Genomic DNA, 14,200 nt, shown 5'->3' with positions numbered 1-14,200 from the left:
ATGGCAGAAAACTGCACATGACTACAATGTACTACAGACTGATTATGATTAACACAGATTTTACCAAATATGACCTTTGGTTTACTTTATAACAACGCCCCATCAACCCTGTGATCCTGAGCAAAACACCAATTTAAAGTCTATAAAATATCATCAAATATATCCCTGTGATGCAAAATTTAAATGCATGACAGCTGAAATGTAACATCCTAGCAAATAATGCATCCGAGCGGTCCTCTGTAATTGCATTACATTCAAATTTTGATGTTTTCTGTGGGGCTGATCCTGAGGTCACAGATTGAAGAACATTTTGATGATGTCACCATCTAAAGAAACAAGGTTTTTATTTCAAAAATATTTCCTTTCTAACCCCCTCTAACACCATATCAATCTCTTTTACTAAGGAAATATTGCTATATGTCATCGTTATGCTACGAAATCCCCCGAAAATTCACGAAATTTTGCCATATTTTTATATGTTGATATATTGACGCGGTATCGATCTATTTTACTAACAAAATCTCACAAGAATTTGCAAAATATCACGAGAGTTTGTAACGGAACGATGAAATTTCATGAGATTTTGAAAGTAAAATAGATCGATACCGCGTTTTTAAAAATCTATTTGATATCAGCATATGAAAATATATTTGAGTATATTATGTTTCAAAGTGTCAGAAATAGATAACAAAACTGCTATTTTCAATGACTACTTATTTTTGTCCAGCTTTAACATCGGTATCGATATCGGCTATCGGCTACACGAGTTTTAAAATATCGGCATATCGGATATCGGCCAAAATCCCAATATCGTGCATCCCTACATCTAACATTTAAAGAATGACATTAATATATTAATTTTGCTGAGTCTGTTTCAATGAACTGAATGTTGCTTTATACATGGCAGAAAACTGCACATGACTACAATGTACTACAGACTGATTATGATTAACACAGATTTTACCAAATATGACCTTTGGTTTACTTTATAACAACGCCCCATCAACCCTGTGATCCTGAGCAAAACACCAATTTAAAGTCTATAAAATATCATCAAATATATCCCTGTGATGCAAAATTTAAATGCATGACAGCTGAAATGTAACATCCTAGCAAATAATGCATCCGAGCGGTCCTCTGTAATTGCATTACATTCAAATTTTGATGTTTTCTGTGGGGCTGATCCTGAGGTCACAGATTGAAGAACATTTTGATGATGTCACCATCTAAAGAAACAAGGTTTTTATTTCAAAAATATTTCCTTTCTAACCCCCTCTAACACCATATCAATCTCTTTTACTAAGGAAATATTGCTATATGTCATCGTTATGCTACGAAATCCCCCGAAAATTCACGAAATTTTGCCATATTTTTATATGTTGATATATTGACGCGGTATCGATCTATTTTACTAACAAAATCTCACAAGAATTTGCAAAATATCACGAGAGTTTGTAACGGAACGATGAAATTTCATGAGATTTTGAAAGTAAAATAGATCGATACCGCGTTTTTAAAAATCTATTTGATATCAGCATATGAAAATATATTTGAGTATATTATGTTTCAAAGTGTCAGAAATAGATAACAAAACTGCTATTTTCAATGACTACTTATTTTTGTCCAGCTTTAACATCGGTATCGATATCGGCTATCGGCTACACGAGTTTTAAAATATCGGCATATCTGATATCGGCCAAAATCCCAATATCGTGCATCCCTACATCTAACATTTAAAGAATGACATTAATATATTAATTTTGCTGAGTCTGTTTCAATGAACTGAATGTTGCTTTATACATGGCAGAAAACTGCACATGACTACAATGTACTACAGACTGATTATGATTAACACAGATTTTACCAAATATGACCTTTGGTTTACTTTATAACAACGCCCCATCAACCCTGTGATCCTGAGCAAAACACCCATTTAAAGTCTATAAAATATCATCAAATATATCCCTGTGATGCAAAATTTAAATGCATGACAGCTAGCAAATAATGCGTCCGAGCGGTCCTCTGTAATTGCATTAGATTCAAATTTCTATGTTTTCTGTGTGGCTGATCCTGAGGTCACAGATTGGAGAACATTTTGATGATGTCACCATCGGGATTGCAGTGACTGATCTGCAACAAAAAGTCAGGTTGAAGCGGCAGATTGTGAGCTACAGATTCACAGAGAGTGGTTGGGGTGGTTATATTGACTGAGTCTGACTCTTCAACATGAAGTTTAGGCAGACCATAAATCCCCAAACACACCAAGTGGAGACAGCAAAGCTTTTTCACTGCTTCTATGAGTGTGAATTTTAAAAAATTAATCTGAGGCTCAGCTGGCCTTTTAAGACTTCAAGGGGCCACTTCAAAGTTTCTAAAGCGCTTGTATTAGCTCCATTTCGAGTTGCTTTTATTTTAATTATCTCTCCTTTTCTGCCTTCAGCACTATACTTTTATTTTGTCCTTTCTTTTCTTCTCCTCAGCAAATAAATTCACATAGAGAAAGACCTGCATCAGGATACATCCTCATGGGAAAGTTTCATTTCAATTCTTCACCCAGGATCTGTTATGCTCGCAGAAAGCTAATAAAACAATAACGAATTTCTTGCCATACATTATTGCTTGCCGAAGCTTTAAATCTGTCTGTAGCTCATAAAGCTAAAAAAGATTTTTTAACAACCTCATTTACATCAACAACTGTAATAAAGGTGGTGAAGTCTAAATAAAAAAAAAATGAAGATCCATTTTTATGACTATTGATTCTAACTCAGTAACAATTCTCCATGATTATTTAAATTCATAAATGGCTCTGTGAGTCATAGTCATCTCTGTAGCCTGTTTTCCCTGCTGTTTACATGAGGAGGACTCCAAAAGGAGTACAGCATCCAACCCAGGCTCCTCACACAAAAAGTAAGGAAATGAAATGACAGAGGTGTTGCTGAAGGACATAGTGGCTTTTGGGCGTGACGAGAGGGGTCATTATCAAGACAGCAGGTGGATTCAGCTCCTCTTTCACCCACAGCCACAGCGCCCACGCAAAAGTCGCAAAACTAAGCCCTTTTCAAACAGACATCCATTCTTGCCTATTTTATGCAGCATCAGGAAGCTTAACAGCATTTAAAATCCTCCCAAAGTCTGTAACTCTGTACGCTTTATGTGCAGATATAATTTCCTTTAGTTTTATATGACTATTTCAAACATGCTTGCTTTTCATGCAGTTCTGGCCATATTAATCGGCACCCCAGGTAATCTATTACTGTAGCAGCACGATTTCCCACACACACTAAAAAATAAAAAAAAACAACCGTTATTTTTCAGTAGGGGGGAAATAATAATTATATATAACAAAATCACCACGGGGCCAAAAATTATTGGTCCCTTTAACAATTCCTAAAATGAAATAGGTAAAGTGTTTTCAGGAAGTTAAAATGAATACTCAGCACATTTCTTCCCAGGGGATCGGGTATTTTTGTGACACAAGGGCCCCTTTTTGTAAGCCACTAGCAACACGGATGGACATGGAAAAGTTTTTTTCTTACCTCAAATCACAGAAGAAAATGTTGGTGGCTCTGTGTGAGGTACCTATTTTCAAAACCTGGCATTCAGAGGTCAGCAGATCTTCATGACCAGGATTCTAACCTCTAGCTTACAAAGTTACAAATAGAATTCATGCATTTCCAAATATATTTATATGTGTGTGTATATATAATCAGCTGCCCACGTTAAATCAATATAATTAATGTAGGTCATCTGATCTTACCCTGCAGTCAGGGTGATATACCCCATTGTACACTGCAAAAACAAACTAGAAAAAAATTAAAATGTCTTAAATTAAGTGTATTTACCCTTAATTTGAGTAGGTAAATGAGATAGTTTGCCAATAGAATGAGTATTTTTAACCTTAAAATAAGATGAATAGATAATATGCACTTGAAATAAGACAATGCAATTGTTTTTTTTCTTATTTTAAGTGTATATTGTTTTGTTCCATTAGCAAAGTGTCTCACATCTGCTCGATTGAAGAACAAATTAACTTAATTTAAGAAAAATTAACTTATCTAGATAGGGAATTTTCCCAGTGTACAATAGAATTCCTGAAAATATCTGGATGCCCAAAGACAAAAATTTAAATTTGAAACATTTTCACCTAAAGTAGGAGATGCTCCATGGAGCGCCTTTCAGCTTTGCACCGCGGCAGAGCACAGATCATAAGGAGGGTTGAGAAGTTACTAAGGCAGAAGGATGGAGATGGACAAAGTTAAAGTTAGGGTTAAAAGTCCACTTCTTGAGAGCTTTTGTTCGGCCCCTTTTAGATGTGTTCCTGCTCAAACACAGATGAAGAAAACAGCTAAATATCACAGCAACATGGAGCCAAATTAAAGAATCCTGCCAACGACCTGATTATTTGACCCAGGTGTTTTCAAACAGACACATTCGGGAGAGTGGTGGTCTAGTGGTTAGGGCATAGAGCTTGGATTCCAGAGGTTCTAAGTTTAAGCCCCACTCCCACAGACTGTCATACTGGGTCCCTGAGCAAGCCCCTTAACCCCGCACTGCTCCCCGAGAGCCGAACAATGGCAGTGAATTTCATTGCTCTGTACTTGTGACAGTGTAATGACAATTAAAAAAAAACTGTCTGGAAATATAACAATAATCCGTTTAGACAACCTTCCGATGTCAGGTCTGTGATCCATATCTGGATGTAGTCACACATTCGAACTTCTATGCATGTAAAATGGAATCTAGGGATAGTAGGATGCAGGGGCGTCTCTAGGTTTAAGAGACAAGGGTGGCTTAGCCCCTAGAAGATAATGTGCACCTGCTAAGGCGTTGTCTAAGACAAGGGTGTAACTTTGTGTTGAAAGTTGGTGGGGACGGCTCATAAGGAAAGGGAGCTACCTGCGCGACGCCTTTTTTTTGTTGTTGGAAAGGATAAAGCCAAAAAAATGCGAATAACATTTATCAATTTAATGCTTACAGTTGAAAACATAACTGTTACAATATTCACTTATATATTTTGTGCAAAAGATATCACATAAATCTAAACAGACAGTACAAATCAAAGAAATCAAATAAATATATCAATTTTGCAGAACATTTATTGACAGTCAATTTTGGGTCACTTTTTAAAATTAATTTACTTTTAAACCAGGACTCGGACAAGATCTTATGGGACCTTAAGCAGAATATGATTAAGCAACTCCGTCTTTCTGTCAAGAACATCCACCAGCAGGGTATCCAGGGGGGATTTACCATTAAACCATACTAGGCAGTTGCCTAGGGCCCCAAGTTCTGGGGGCCCCATAAAACTCTGTTTCCATGTATGGTTAATACAACTAATCCTTATTTGTGCACATTAATTATGTTTTTGATAAAAATCCTTTGGCTAAAATGCCATCAGAACGCTGATAGAGAGGAAAAAGGGACAAGAAGAGAGGGACAAAACCTAGAACAAATAATAGATGTCTATTCTATTAACATTTCTCTATCTGTAGAATGGGTCTGTTTTATGGGTTTTCTTCTCAGGGGGCCCCCTGCCTGTCTTTGCCTAGGGCCCCAAATTTCCTAAATCCGCCCCTGAGGGTATCAATACTGATTTGATAGAATCTGGGAGAGCGGAGTATGTTCAACCATCCATTTTCTTTAACCTTATCCCTCAGTGGGATCAGGAGGTGCTGGTGCATATCTCCAGCCACGTTCTGGGTGAGAGGTGGGATCACCCTGGACAGGTCACCAGTCTGTCGCAGTATGTTCAACCAGCTTAAAAGTAATCGGTAATCAGATTTATTATTTGCACTTTTACTAAGTGAACTTTCTAACTCCCTTAAATCTGAAATTCCAATGCCAAAATTGTTTAAAGCTTTTATCTTTGGACCCCCTGCAGAGTGACGTCACACCTGCAAGATCCTATCCTTACCTCGCTGCTAGATTGCAAAAAGCAGCTTGCTCATGAGTTGTCAACTTAACACGCTAAATCTTAAATGTACGTGTACATATAAAAGAAAAAGGGGCGCAGTGCTTGCTACTGAATGGCAACACTATCAAAGTCAGGAAAAAGTTTTAAGTAAAGCCGGGATTAAAACAGTAGCTATAAGAAGCTTCAAATAAAAGGTGTTCTTTATGTTCAACCTAAACACCAACTCCGATAGACCATCAGTAGAGCAGGTGTTTAAATTAATCAATCACTGCTTAATAAACGCAAAATAAACAACCCTCTAAAAACGGAAAACTGTAATGGACTGAAAATCCTGTTTTTTATGTGGGAAATTATTTGCGTGTGTTTTAGTATAATTCTGATATATTGGCGCTGTTGTCTGTTTCTATGGTAATGATACTGAATGTAGTGTAGCTTAGAGACCTGCATGGGTCGAGTTTTACCAACCCGCACCCGCCCGAACCCGTTAGGATGACTACCGAACCCGACCCGTCACCCGCGGATATCTTCAATTCAAATGTTATGGGGAGAGGTTGGAGGGGGGTGATGGGGAGAAAGCGAGAGGCAACAGATTCTTTTTTCTGAGTTTTTTGTCTGGGTTTGTGGACGGTGAGCAGCGGGGAGAACTTTTTTTATTTTCTTTCTGAGGAGCGGCATGAATGGGGTTTTAATCAGATATACACAGCACCGAAAGCAAAATACGTGTACAAAATATTGGTGGGGACATGTCCACACCAGTCCTTAAGGAAGTTACGCCTATGATTGTTCAGATTAACTTGTCTTCTTTATGGCTTTTATTCGGTGCTTTACTGCATTTGTTTTGGGAAAATATGGGGAAAAAATAAATACAGAAAAATATATAGCTATATTTTTTAAAATCGCAAAATAATTATAGGGTGGCTAATGCCAAAGAAAGGGTGGCTGAAGCCACCCTTAAATAGGTCTAACGACGCTTATGGTAGGATGTATGTTTTCAGCTTGTATAAATGGAATAAAGGAAAACTAAGAGCTGTCTTTTTGCCTCAGGGTATGAAAGCATTCACAGCAGGAGTCCCTCTAATGCCACCGGTGCTTTTGCTAAAACAATATTTTTTTCTCACTTCTGTATAAATGTACTTAAATTGTTTAAGATTAAGTGCTGCAGTACAATGAATTCATTGAAGGTCTTTTTACAGTGAATCTAAGCTGTTTTACCTGACTTCAGCCCATCCATTGGGGAAGTTACAATCTATAACCTGGCCTGCAAGCGAAGTCGCATGCATAGCTGCTGCTATTACATGTGTTTTTTTTTTCAGAATCAGTGGTTTCATTTTTAATTGGGGAACAGGAAGAGAGTAAAAGCAAAAAACTGAGTGAATTTGGTGAGATTAAATAAAGCAATCCAGAAAGGAAACTTTAAAATCTCATAATCAAAAAAGGTTGTAAAAGTAACTTTGTTGTTTACATTAGATCTTATTTTTTCTAATGATCTTTTATATATAATTGTATATATATAATTTTTTATTTTATTTTATTTCTTCCAAACAATTTTTAAAAATATTTTATATTTTCAAACTTTACTTGTTTTTAAGTCCTATTTAGATTGAGGTCCATGAACTGCATTATTTTGGATAGTAGATATAGGAATACATGAACCTTATCTGTCAACAGCAAACCTCATTGTCAAAGTCATTTCATGCAAAGTGGCAAAAAATATTCTCCTCCAACTTTATGGGCATCAGTATATCCCCAGTTCTGTGTGGATTTATGCGATAGCCCGCGGTCTGTCATCTCCCTGTTTCTAGGCGGCGAAGGGGCGGTTTAAATTTGCGGATCACTTCTGAATCTCACCACATCTCAGCACATCAGTGTCATACGTGTTTATGACACTAGTGGTGAGGGGGTGGGAGGGTTTGCAGCACAACAAAGGGAAAAACAAACAGGTCTCCAAGGTGATCGAGGAGATTTCTGAGAATGAAACCAATGTGCTTATTATGAGAATGGCTGAGAGAATGAGCCAGGACTCTGATGGGGCACAGTAATCGTCTGCAATTTGCCGACCTTAGTTTCAGCACACAAACACTAAATAATGTCTCCAAGTGATGTTGGTCTGTAGATGATGACTGGAAGAAAAAAAAAGCTGAAAATGCATCTATCTTTAGAGGAAAAATGTTAATAGTGTTTTAAAATGAAGCAGGAAGAGACCATTGATGTAGGAAGCGGGGAGCTCTAAGTACCTGTGGCCGGGTCGACAGTTCGCTCAATCACGTGGTCGTTCTGATTAACCCACTCGCTGTTGCATTTGAAGTAGATCTGTGTGGCCGGAGTCGAGCGGCAGGTCAGAGTCACGGGCTTGTTCTTCACGATGTACTCGTCCTCAGGCTCCACCAGGAAGTGAGGCAGCAGGTCCGAGAACGCAGCGGGAAGCGCTGCTGTGGCAGCGTGCTCTGAACCTCGGAGAACAAAAGAAAGAAAGATTTTAAAGGACGGCAAATAGAAAAACGAAATGCATTTCCAAGCTTTTGAAGTTTTGTCAGTGAGGCAGGCACCCTTCTTCCTGCCTTCTTGTTGTACCTGTTGAGCAAAGATCAAATGCAGATCGTAACGTCCTTGGTAGAATTCAGCTCATACACATGCATGTGGAAGAAGACAGAAGAAGATAGACGGACAAAGAGGAGGAGGAGGATAGAGCTGGCAGTGACAGAGCTCGGCCTTGTGTGCTCCTGGCTGGGTCAGAGGGGCACTGAAGTCCATGTCTTCACTCTGGCTCTTAATCACAGCCCTTTTAACATCAGCGCTGATGGACCAGCAGCCATAAATCCTGGCACAGAGACAAGACCACTTCACGCTGTGTTATAGTGCTTTCAGCCAGGACTCTAACCCAGCCTACACAGCAGGAAGGACAGAGGCTAAAGAAAAGTGACAGTTAAACAGCCCACTGACTCCAAATCATTTATCTGCAGATGTTTCTAATTACTTAAGCATTCTGTATGATGAACCCAGCATGTGGAGGAGCAGCAGGAAACACACTGGCAGGTGGAAAACTATTCCATTTTAAAACCATAAACGTAAATGAAATGGACAAGATTTTTCAAAAAATATCCAGTCTGAGAAATATCGATACTCAATGTATCCGGATACAATACTAGTTTAGCATGGTATTGATACTAAAGACAATTTATTTGATTAATCGTAATAATCGATTATTGAAAAAATTGTCAACTGATTTAGTAATTGATTAATCTTTAATAAGGAGTAAAGAGACTCTAAAACATGCATTTAGCTGACAGCAACTCATTTTGAGTGGTAATTGTACCAATGTTGTAAAAAAAAACATAACGTAACATTTTGCATTTAAGATATAAAAATAATTTGTCTGTCAATATGCTCTATCCAGTTTCACCTGGTTTCATTTCATAAAAAGTCTTCTTTAAAGAATATTTGGCTATCTCATTATTAATCGATTAAAAATTAATTGCCAGATTCATCGATTTGCAAAATAATCGTTACAAGACAAGTGTTTGCATATTTTTGCTATTGTTAATTTTGGATTTCGGGATTATCTTGTACATTAAAGGAATAATACCTCGGACAACCTTAAAATACGTTAAATTATATCATATTTCACTTTTTTTTTATTTTGCATTATTTGAACCACTTTTTAAATAACATCTGTGCTTCTGTTGAGAAATCATGGTTCACAATGAGGTTAAAAATGGTCAATTCCATGTTAATAAAAGACGTTTTTATGCCCTTATTCATATTGTTTTTTAATCCCCATGGTATCAAAAATGGTATAATTAATAAAATACAATGCTGAGAATTTATATTGAGTTTAAAATCTATTATTTTGACAACCCTATTAGGTGAACAAACAACTTCCAAATTTGGGAAATAAAGGAAAGCATACCTTTTTTTCAGTTTTTGGGTATAAAAAAACTAAATAAACTGGTGTTTTTCTATGTTTAGTACTCCTGAGTCTACAGTATACTATATAGGAACAGACTCACTGCTGTGAATCCTATAGGGTTTTGTTTCCACCTTTAGCACATCAAGACGATAAAACGTTTGTGAGAAGAAGGAGAATATGAACAGCAGTCTTTATCTGGTGGCAGAAATTCTTTTTTGGATTTATTTTCTCCAAGTTTTCCCTGCTTAACACAGCCTCCTAATAAATTTACCGCTGCCACAACCGTGCTCTGCTGTTTAGGATGATCTGTTGAAAAATGTCTGCCTCATGTTGGTCGCTTTAAAGCATTAAACTGTCAATAATTAGTTTCTTTTTGCAACTATTCCAGGAATAACTGATTATAAAGGGAAAGTCTAAAAGTTTTCCTAATTTTCTGGGGGGTAAAGTCTGTTTTCAAACCACTTTGTATAATGCTTTGTTAATAAAACCTTTCAAAGTCATTCAGTTAAATATAAAACTGCTAATATTACATAGCATCAGGTGCTTTCTTAATAGTTTTAATGTTTTTTTTTACGCATTTATCACCTCCTTTGCTTTATTTCTTTCAAATCTTATCCCTTTTTCAACTTATTATTATTTTCTTTTTTTTTTTTTTTTACATAATTTCATTTATAGATGCATATAAATGCATATAATTTGCTTTCTAAGCTTTCTTACTCAGTTTCAGTTTATTTTTTTCCTAAACAGACATCACAGCTGACACGTTCAATGGTTTTATTTCCCAGTATTTATTTGTTCGTCCCTCTTTTTTTCCACATACGTATAAATATGTTCGCAATGCTTTGGAAGTCATTTCAGCACATAAGAAGCTGTCCTTGCTTGGCTTAAACACCACCGCCTACCGCAGACTTCTGTGCTTCTTAAAAAACATTTAAAACAAACGCAGGATGACACAAAACTGCCTACAGCGCACAGATCCTTCCTCTATGAACATGGTTTCTCTTTCTCTAAACATATTAGCCCTGCGAGAGAGATAGCAAGCGGACACAGAACAGAGCAGAGAGAAGGGAAATAACCTCTTTACTCTGCCGACACTCAGGGGAGATCAGTAAATCCCAAAATAAAACCCCTTTAAAAGGAGCGTAATATTAATTTACTGCCCTGAATCCAATATGGCTGACAGGCCAGACATTAACAACCTTCTCCATCACTTCCCGTGCAGCAGGAGAGGGAAAAGGAGTCCGCATCTCTCATAATGAAACGGCAGCACTCATCCTGACCTTTCTCTCCGCTCCCCTCCCATCCTCCCATCCTCCCGCCCAGCCCTTTGTTCATCCTTACAGCACGTTGAAGCTCTAGTTGAGGATTTATATGAAGTTGTGTTATAAATACCAATCTTTAGATAGAGATGTTATCTGACAGTTGCTTCCCTCTCTACACGTCTCCTTTTTTCCTTGCATGTTTTTTTTCCCCTTAGCCTCACCCTTGTGCTGAGTTGCTAATTCATCAGGATGAGATACAGAGAGGGCACGCAGGCACTGCTGTCGCTGAACCCCATTAATGTTTCGTGTACGTGTTTAACTCTTAATGAAAACTAAATGTTCTGTGTCCAATGAACGATATACATCACTTGCTGATACGTTGCCATTTTCCCCTGTTTTTTTTTTTTCCTCCCCGGCACATTTTCCTCATCGCACACATTTGGGAAGGAAAACATGGCAGCTCTCCGCACACTACAACAGAACCGCCTGACATTATTTACCCTGTACACAAGCGTGTCTCCTGTCTCATGGTGTCGGGGAAAACAAGACCACAGTTCATCATGAATACTGACTATAATTGCTCTAGAGCAACCAAAACTTCGCTAATAAACAGCGAGGGAGCAATAGGTCAGGTTGTTTGAAATTGTGTTGGGCCTAATTATGGCGACTTCTTCTAATGTGGCCATTTCCAGCTTTGTGGCTGCAACCATTAGCTGGCTAAGCTGAAACCCCTCCATACTCCCAGCAGGCTAAAGAGGACAGCTCGCTAAGACTGTGGGTGGGAACTGCCGAACACCTGCCAGGTTAATCATCTTTTGAATGACAGATGATATTGAAGCAGTGAGATAAAAAAAATCCCCCAAAAAAGTCTTACGAGTTGCAAAAATGGCTGCTTGTCATTTGCAGAGGTCATAATCATTGTGAACTCCCAACTTTTGATGATGTTTCCAGTTTGTGTTTGTGTGTGGGCGCACGTCGCTGCGCTTCAAAGGAGGTTGGGGGGGGTGAGCCTTCTGTTTTATCGCGTGTTCTTTAGGTTAATGAGGTTAAATGCGTAATTTCTTTGGAGATGTAAATGATCATTTTATGGGAGGGCATTCCAGTCACGCGCTACTTTATGTCAAACTCATAATGAAGGGCTGATGGTGACTAAATTGGCTTAGATTATTGTCACGGCACAACATGCTTCAAAGTCAGTCTGCACACAAACACACGCCGGGAGTATAAGCCACTTAGCAGGCTTCTTGCAGGTCAATGCACACATCAAATCGGCACATTATAGCTCTATAGGCTGCACATTAGATTCCTCTGAGTGGGATTGGTTAAGGCTCACATTAAGAGTCAAAAGCATGAAAGGTCACTGACAGGTCACTGCATATGCACAGACAGCAAACACTAGAAGCGATCTATCTCCCTGCTAAATCAGCCAGTCAATGAAAATGATGAATTCAATGCAATATGTCGGATTTGATGCAGGACGACTTGCAAAATGTGTTGCAAACTACTTGAAAGAAACACACAAGGTTTTGAACTCATATTTGGGTGCAGCTGCTTCTTCAGAGACGAATCGGCGGACAAAACACGCACTAGCACACATTCATAGCTAAACACGCGGAACACGGATGCACCAGCTGTCAGTGTGCTGAGCCATGATGTCCAGGGCAGATTTCCTGCTGCAAACAGACTCCATGTCTCATCTGTCCAGCTGACCATGTCAGCTCCCAAGTCAGGGTCACATCTACGGGAGGAGGAAGTGATGAAGTGTTTGTGATGCAGGAAAAGAGGCAGCTGGATGTGGTTCTGAAACCCAAAATAGAATAATGGAGTCAGAGCAGAGCTAGGCCATGTAGAGACAGAATAGTTCATGATGGAAGTCCTTTTTGGCTGTGAATCTCCAACAAACACAAACCCAGGCTACCAAACCATGCCAAACACACCGCCCTGAACATGTATTTAAATACCTTAAACATTAACTACTTGCTTGAAAGGTTTCAAAAGTGGTGCAGCTATTGTATTTAGCCCCATTTGCAATGAAAAAATTTTCAGCATCCATTTGCATTCAGGCGCTGCAAAAATTGTTACTCTTCACAGAGAGTCCAGGTTATAAAGAATATATTTGCACCAGTAAATTTAACCAACATTTTAAGTTTTTTTGATAGCATGTTTTTATATTCATAAAAAATCCCTGTCTTTTTATTGTATTGTATCGGTGGATATGTGTTTGTCGTTTAAAGGAATAGTACACCCAAAACATGATTAGCCTTCATTTTCTACTCACCCCCATGCTGAACAACACTCTGGAGTACTTTTTTGATAACTCAAATGCATCTGGAGATCTGGGAGACTTCTTGCTGTCTGCTGACATTCAAATAATGGAGGTCTATGGCGCCCGAGACAGAAAGGTCCATAAAAGTCCACAAAAAACGTGTCAATATTCCTCCATACTGCTCGTCCAATGTATTCCAAGTGTCCTGAGTGGGTAGCATCCAGAATTTACTCGAAACGAAGTCATTTAGAATGTTTTTAGAGCATAAACAGTAGTGTATAGGATTTCCTGAAAGCGCGCGCCCGCACGTTCACGATGCTACGGAAACCGCGGCAGACCAAACCGGATGAAAGTGCGCATTCAGCTCGGCAAAGAACTCATGCTCTTCCTCAACACTGAAGTCCTCAGACATTTTTCTTTCGTTGTTTCTTTCTTTGCACAGGTAAACAGCACATTTCTTCTTCTACGCTTGCATTATCGGCAGAGCAGACGCGAATGCGCACTTTCATCTGGTTTGGTCTGCCGGCTTCCGTAGCATCGTGAACGCGCCAGCGCGCGCTTTCAGGAAATCCTATACACTACTGTTTATGCTCTAAAAACATTCTAAATGACTTCGTTTCGAGTAAATTATGGACGCTACACACTCAGGACACTTGGAATACATTGGACGAGCAGTATGGAGGAATATTGACACGTTTTTTGTGGACTTTTATGGACCTTTCTGCCTCGGGCGCTTGGCACCTCCATTATTTGAATGTCAGCAGACAGCAAGAAGCCTCCCAGATCTCCAGATGCATTTGAGATATCAAAAAAGTACTCCAGAGTGTTGTTCAGCATGGGGGTGAGTAGAA

The 14,200-nt window shown here is 38.6% G+C and overlaps 1 protein-coding gene across 4 annotated transcripts in view; it reads right to left on the bottom strand.

Annotated features, from left to right (window-relative positions):
- The window catches only part of unc5a (unc-5 netrin receptor A), a 249,116-nt gene that overhangs the window by 125,460 nt on the left and 109,456 nt on the right, over nt 1-14,200 (bottom strand). For all 4 annotated transcript variants that reach the window (XM_038284572.1, XM_038284573.1, XM_038284574.1 and 1 more), the window contains exon 2: nt 8,149-8,364. In XM_038284572.1, coding sequence (XP_038140500.1) covers nt 8,149-8,364 — 216 coding nt within the window. The remainder of the gene's footprint in view (nt 1-8,148; nt 8,365-14,200) is intronic.

This window comes from Cyprinodon tularosa, unplaced genomic scaffold, assembly GCF_016077235.1.
Source record: "Cyprinodon tularosa strain WSP-4 unplaced genomic scaffold, ASM1607723v1 ctg20, whole genome shotgun sequence".
Classification (NCBI taxonomy): domain Eukaryota; kingdom Metazoa; phylum Chordata; class Actinopteri; order Cyprinodontiformes; family Cyprinodontidae; genus Cyprinodon; species Cyprinodon tularosa.
Note: the sequence above shows the minus strand (reverse complement) of the source record. Positions and strands in the feature narration are given on the sequence as shown.